The sequence below is a fragment of the Argentina silus genome (assembly GCF_951799395.1).
Source record: "Argentina silus genome assembly, contig: scaffold_129, whole genome shotgun sequence".
Classification (NCBI taxonomy): Eukaryota; Metazoa; Chordata; class Actinopteri; order Argentiniformes; family Argentinidae; genus Argentina; species Argentina silus.
The window spans coordinates 42,796-50,000 of NW_028152305.1; the positions used below are offsets into that span (position 1 = coordinate 42,796).

The window sequence follows — 7,205 nt, forward strand, 5'->3', positions numbered from 1 at the left end:
TGCAAATACCCTGCTAGGCTAACCGCCCCGCTAGGCTAACCGCCCCGCTAGGCTAACCGCCCCGCTAGGCTAACGGCCTTGTAGCTGGCCAGCTCTGGGATGGAATGTGAGAATGGCTAGCATTAACATTAGCGTGGTTTGGATTAGCATGGTTAGCATTAGCATGGTTAGCTTGGTTTCCCTCTCCAGTCAACAGGGTTCTCTGGCCCAAGAATGCGCCTCCTTTACCCAGATACACTCATGTCACTCAGAAGCCCCTCGTTGGTAATCTGGTGTCATTGTAAAGCAACCCCCCCCCCCCCCCCCCGCCCCCAAGGCTCTTTGTGTTCAGTGGTCCGGGAGCATTTTGCTCAATTAGTTGTTATCTTCATAGATTATCACACTAATCCACCTGGCAGTAATCTGAGTGCTTAAATCTGCGTGCGGGGGGGGGGGGGGGGGGGGGTGGTGGTGAGGGATGGGGGTAGAGGGAGAGAAGGAGGGGTAGAGGGGTAGAGGGAGAGAGGGAGAGAAGGAGGGGTAGAGGGATAGAGGGAGGGGGAGAGAAGGAGGGGTAGAGGGGTAGAGGGATAGAGGGAGGGGGAGGAAGAGCATGTTTTCGTCCTCTGCATGTATAATTATTGCGGCATCTGCCCCCCCCTCACCCCCCCCCCCCCCCCCCCCCCCCCCTCTTACTTCCTGGTTACGTCATGTTGCATGGAACATGTTTGATAGTAACATTTGGTAACTCTTAAGAAAGGAGGTGGGGAGGGGGGGGGGGGGGGTACACCTGTTCACTTAATGATGTCTCAGAGGACCAGAGAGTTGTGAATCGTAATAGGCGTGTCCCAGACTCCTCTGTTTTGGTACAAACATCCGTCCTCAACTGAGTTGTTGCTTAACACGGGCCCAGAGATTTCCCCCTGACTGCGTGTCCTGACCAGGAAAAAGTCCACACCCTATGTTAAAAACCCTAATATGAGCGCAGACCATGTGTGTGTTTTGTTTGTGTACAGCTGCTCAGGGTTACGTTCACAACAACAGACACACTGATGGTCAGAGGCCGTACGCCGGGCAGTAGTCATGTTCTGCTGAGCGTGCAACAGTTTCTAATTACCCATAAGCCTTCAGGAACAGATGCTGTTGATCATTACCACGAGGAAGCTCTCCCACGTCCCGAAGGTACGATCTGAGACAAACACTCACACTGTCCACATCTGTCACTCTGGCTGACCTGCTGTGGGCCACCTGAAGCATGTTGTGTCCTGTGGTTGGTCCTGCTGAGTCACATGGTGGGGCTCATCTCTGCAGAGGTACAGTTCAAGAAGTTTTCACCCCCTGGACTTTTTCCAAATGTTGTTGTGTTACAATCTGACTTTAAAATAGATTTAATAGATGCATTTCCTCACTGAGCTACACAGAACACCCCATCATGTCATGTTTTTTGATTTTTTAAATGTCATCTCAACAGATGTATAGTCTGGTTATATGCCTCCATCAGCAGCTACACACAAGTCATACAGACATCAACTACGCCACTTTTTAACTCAAAGTTCCCTGCTAAGGTTGTTCAACTGGATGAACCAACACAGAGGCTGATGTATCAGAAACATAACAACATCTATTTTCACAAGATAATCCATGATCGTGTCTGTGTGTGTGTGTGTGTGTCTGTGTGTGTGTGTGTGTGTGTGTGTGTGTATAGTGGTACTAGTACCAGGCTCCTTGCTTGTCCCAGAGTCCTTATTTACCCAACATGTCCTTATCAAAGCCACCCTCTGATTTGTTTAGCAGTGATTAAATGGTTCAGTCTCACACAACAGGTTCATCTCCACGAGTACTGCACCCCTGGCCTTCAACTCACCAACTGACAAAGAGTTCTGGACTCTCCCCACCTAGAGTTCCAAGTGTTCTATGTGGGGTCTACCTAGCAACAACACTCTGATTGGCTACAAAATGAAGCATCATCATTGATGTATTTCTGGTGAATAAAGTCACCCTCGGCCCTCTAGAATGTTGACCGTTTGGGCGACTTTATTCACCCTCAACCCTGAAGGAGTTAAACACACAATGACACACAAACTTTAAAACAGTAAACAAATCAGAGGGTGGCTTTGATAAGGACATGTTGGGTAAATAAGGACTCTGGGACAAGCAAGGAGCCATAGTACTACTACACACACACACACACACACACACACACACACACACACACACACACACACACACACACACACACACACACACACACACACACACACACACACACACACACACACACACACACACACAATGCTCTGGGATGTCGGGAACGGACAAGCAAGGAGCCATAGTACTACACACACACACACACACACACACACACACACACACACACACACACACACACACACACACACACACACACACACACACACACACACACACAATGCATTATGTATGAAACATGTTTAGTGCTGCTTTCATTCGTGGGCTTGCATCAGCAAGTCAAACTCTTGACATCCCAACTGCGACCACAACCCCATGGTAATGACGATGATGGTAATGTCCAAATGTCACCCTTGTGAAATAAGATGTCTTGTGTGTGTTTAGTCAAGCAACAACTTTATTGTCCAAACAAAATAGTCTCAATGTACCAGAGAGTTGTCATGTGACTGACTATCAGACCCTGTTCTTATCACAGTCACAATCACAAGTCTTTTATTTGGTATATTTGCACATACAGGAGATTGACTTGGTGAGGTTGGTGCATGGGACGTAAAAAACAATAGCAAATATTGACAGGAAATTTACAAAATAGCCTGCAGATACATAACCATATTTCCTTACAATGATGATGATGATGATGACGATGATGATGACCTTTTAGTTAGTAAATATCTTCTGACCAGTGAGTACAGAGATAGACACGTCCCACCCTGGATCCAGACCTTCTGACCTTCTGATCATGAGCAGTCATGGCTCCGCCCAGCGGTGGACGTTACCAAACAACTGTTTCCTCACCGTTTGGCAACCATCAGGGTTGCTCAATTTCAGTTCAGTCAATTCAGTGTTGAATTGTCAAACTACAACTCAATAATTGCAAATAGGGCATTTAGTTGTTCATGTTTTCTCAATAACATAACGTAACATAACGTTTTATGTCAAAGGTTTTAATTTTTTTGGATAATAATTTTGGGGGAGGGAGTAAATGTACTTATTTAACCTGGAGGGTCAGTGAGTTCCTCTTTCAACCCAGACTCATTTCATCATCACATCAGTCACACACACACACACACCTCCCACACACACACACACACACACACACACACACACACACACACACACACACACACACACACACACACACACACACACACACTCCTCCCACACACACACACACCCCTATGTCGAAATGAAGAGTCATCGGCCCCCAGTATATAAAAGCTCTGTTTGCCTGTACTGTACTATTGGACTATTGTACTATTGGAGTTGCAGTGTCTGCTCTCTCTCTCTCTCTCTCTCTCCAGAATGAGGGTCTGCATGCTGATGTTGTCCCTGCTGTGTGTGTGCTGGCCCGGGGCCCGCGGGGCCCCGCCTGGGCTCATAGAGGGGCCAGGCTGTGAGGACCCAGGGGTGCTCAGCGCGGCAGAACGGGCCCTGGACCTGATCAACAAACACCGGACCGGAGGAGACATCTTCAGCCTCAACAGGGTCTACGATGTCAAATACCAGAGGGTGAGGCACACACACACACACACACACACACACACACACACACACACACACACACACACACACACACACACACACACACACACACACAAACTTACACCTGTAAAAACTTACAGTCCTTGACCAGAATGTTTTAGTCCAGGAGTAGACTTGCATCAGGGGAGGCTGGTGGAGGTAGAAATCTCATTTGAGGACAGGCTCATTGTAATGCATGGAACAGAATGAGGATGTTTTTGATATCATTCCTTATTCCATTCCATGCATTACAATGAGCCTGGCCTCCGATTTCAGCTTCCACCAGCCTCCCCTGGCTTGCATACATTTGGACATCAGGGAACAAACCTCTCTCTTTACGCTACCAGGGTTGGGCTCAATTACATTTCAATTCAGTCTAATCAGGAAGTGGACACAAATTCATCATTCATTCATTGAAAACGCAATGAGGAGGAGATGGGCTCTGACCCAAACCTGTACTCTCCCTGTATCAGGAGGAGATGGGCTCTGACCCAAACCTGTACTCTCCCTGTATCAGGAGGAGATGGGCTCTGACCCAAACCTGTACTCTCCCTGTATCAGGAGGAGATGGGCTCTGACCCAAACCTGTACTCTCCCTGTATCAGGAGGAGATGGGCTCTGACCCAAACCTGTACTCTCCCTGTATCAGGAGGAGATGGGCTCTGACCCAACCCTCTACTCTCCCTGTATCAGGAGGAGATGGGCTCTGACCCAACCCTCTACTCTCCCTGTATCAGGAGAAGATGGGCTCTGACCCAACCCTCTACTCTCCCTGTTTCAGGAGGAGATGCCTGTGACCCAACCCTCTCCTGTGGAGCCGTTCGCAGTGTCCGAGTACAACCTGACCATGGACGTGAGGACCACCAAGTGTCCTGTGTTCAGCAGGAAACCGTGGAAGACGTGTGAAGTCAGAGGTATTAGTAAAGTACCAGTAAGTACTGTCAACAAGATCCACAACACTACAAGATCCACAACACTACAAGATCCACAACACTACAAGATCCTTCTATTACCACACAGCCGGGGGGGGGGGGGGGGCTACAGGAGGAGGGGGGAGGGGGTGGGGGGGGGGGCTACAGGAGGAGGGGGTGGGGGGGTGGGGGGGGGCTACAGGAGGAGGGGGGAGGTGAAGTCATGCTGAAACACAGCGATTGATCAAGTCCCCCTAAAACTAGAAAAGCAAGTGGAGTTTGGACATGTATGGGCAGTTTCCTTGACATAGATTCAGTCACATTCAGTCACATTTTCAGTTTTTTGTGTGGAAGAATAAGCTTTATCTCGGACTGGGGGCCGGACCCTCTGTTCTTGCTGGGCCCAGGAATGACAGTATCTCCCTCCCTGACCTGCAGGTTTACGGCCAGTGCAAGGCTGCGCTCATTGAAAAGTATTTTTTGCATCCGGTCTCTAACATCTCAACTGTGGCCATAACCATAAACACAACCCTCAACTATGACTGCACCATCCAGAAAGGTAGGCCCTGGTCTCTGTTCACACACCCACACACTCCCACACACTCCCACACACACCCACACACTCCCACACACACCCACACACACCCACACACTCCTGCACACTCCTACACACTCCCACACACACCCACACACTCCCACACACTCCCACACACACCCACACACTCCTACACACTCCTACACACTCCTACACACACCCTACACACTCCCACACACTCCCACACACACCTACACACTCCTACACACTCCTACACACTCCTACACACACCTACACACTCCTACACTCTCCTGCACACTCCCACACACACCCACACACTCCCACACACTCCTACACACTCCTACACACTCCTACACTCTCCTACACTCCCACACACACCCACACACTCCTACACACACCCTACACACTCCCACACACACCTACACACTCTTACACACACCTACACACACCCTACACACACCCCTACACACTCCTACACACTCCCACACACTCCTACACTCTCCTACACACTCCTACACACTCCTACACACACCTACACACACCTACACACAGGTCATTTACAGTGGGAGGTCATTTACAGTGGGAGGTCATTTACAGTGGTTGGTCATTTACAGTGGGAGGTCATTTACAGTGGGAGGTCATTTACAGTGTAGTCAAACGTTCAATGAATGTAGTGCCAGATGTGTAAAGTACAGTGACTGACCTTTAGGGTTTTGGTTTGACCTTCGATCTTTGACCCTATGTGCAGTGCCTAGCAGGGCCATCATTAGGGTGTGTCCAGACTGTCCAACCGGAGGAGGTTTGGACCAACCTGTCTGGGCTGAGACAGCCAATGAGTGTCTGGAGAAGTTCAACAGCGAGAGGACAGGTGGTCCTGCCTTCACCCTGGTGGAGGTCACACAGGGCAGCATGCAGGTGTGTGTAGGGGTGTGTGTGTAGGGGTGTGTGTGTAGGGGTGTGTGTGTAGGGGGGTGTGTGTAGGGGTGTGTGTGTAGGGGTGTGTGTGTAGGGGTGTGTGTGTAGGGGGGTGTGTGTAGGGGTGTGTGTGTAGGGGTGTGTGTGTAGGGGGGTGTGTATAGGGGTGTGTGTGTAGGGGGGTGTGTGTAGGGGGGTGTGTGTAGGGGTGTGTGTGTAGGGGTGTGTGTGTAGGGGGGTGTGTGTAGGGGTGTGTGTGTAGGGGTGTGTGTGTAGGGGTGTGTGTGTAGGGGGGTGTGTGTAGGGGTGTGTGTGTAGGGGGGTGTGTGTAGGGGGGTGTGTGTAGGGGTGTGTGTGTAGGGGGGTGTGTGTAGGGGTGTGTGTGTAGGGGTGTGTGTGTAGGGGTGTGTGTGTAGGGGTGTGTGTGTAGGGGTGTGTGTGTAGGGGTGTGTGTGTAGGGGGGTGTGTTGTCTCGGGGGGGGGGGTTTAGGGGGGGTTGGTTTGTTGTGTCTAGGATGCTTTCTCTCCTCATTTCCTTTCCTCTTGAGACTATTGAGATGCAGCCCTTCTGTTGGTCATGGTCCTTCAATCAAACATACAGGAAGTAAAGCCACAGTGATGTGACAGTTTCCTGTTGTTTCCCCTCCCCAGTGGGTTTCGGGTGCGGCCTACTTTGTGGAGTTCACCATCAAAGAGACAACAAAGGAGGAGGCGTCTGCAGTGAGTACAACAACACAACGGAGGCGGAGTCAGCCCAGCTTCCTCCAGTGAGGTTGAGTCAGACCAGCTTCCTCCAGTGAGGTTGAGTCAGCCCAGCTTCCTCCAGTGAGGTTGAGTCAGACCAGCTTCCTCCAGTGAGGTTGAGTCAGGTCAGCTTCCTCCAGTGAGGTTGAGTCAGCCCAGCTTCCTCCAGTGAGGTTGAGTCAGCCCAGCTTCCTCCAGTGAGGTTGAGTCAGACCAGCTTCCTCCAGTGAGGTTGAGTCAGCCCAGCTTCCTCCAGTGAGGTTGAGTCAGCCCAGCTTCCTCCAGTGAGGTTGAGTCAGGTCAGCTTCCTCCAGTGAGGTTGAGTCAGCTCAGCTTCCTCCAGTGAGGTTGAGTCAGCCCAGCTTCCTCCA

The 7,205-nt window shown here is 50.5% G+C and overlaps 1 protein-coding gene across 1 annotated transcript in view; it reads left to right on the forward strand.

Moving 5' to 3' along the window:
• Positions 1-3,489: 3,489 nt before the first annotated feature.
• Positions 3,490-7,205, forward strand: part of LOC310824896 (fetuin-B) — a gene marked incomplete at its 5' end in the record, with an annotated part of 5,115 nt that continues 1,399 nt past the window's right edge. The window contains 5 exons of the mRNA XM_083698154.1: positions 3,490-3,696; positions 4,490-4,639; positions 5,058-5,178; positions 5,924-6,090; positions 6,742-6,810. Coding sequence (XP_083554280.1) covers positions 3,490-3,696; positions 4,490-4,639; positions 5,058-5,178; positions 5,924-6,090; positions 6,742-6,810 — 714 coding nt within the window. The remainder of the gene's footprint in view (positions 3,697-4,489; positions 4,640-5,057; positions 5,179-5,923; positions 6,091-6,741; positions 6,811-7,205) is intronic.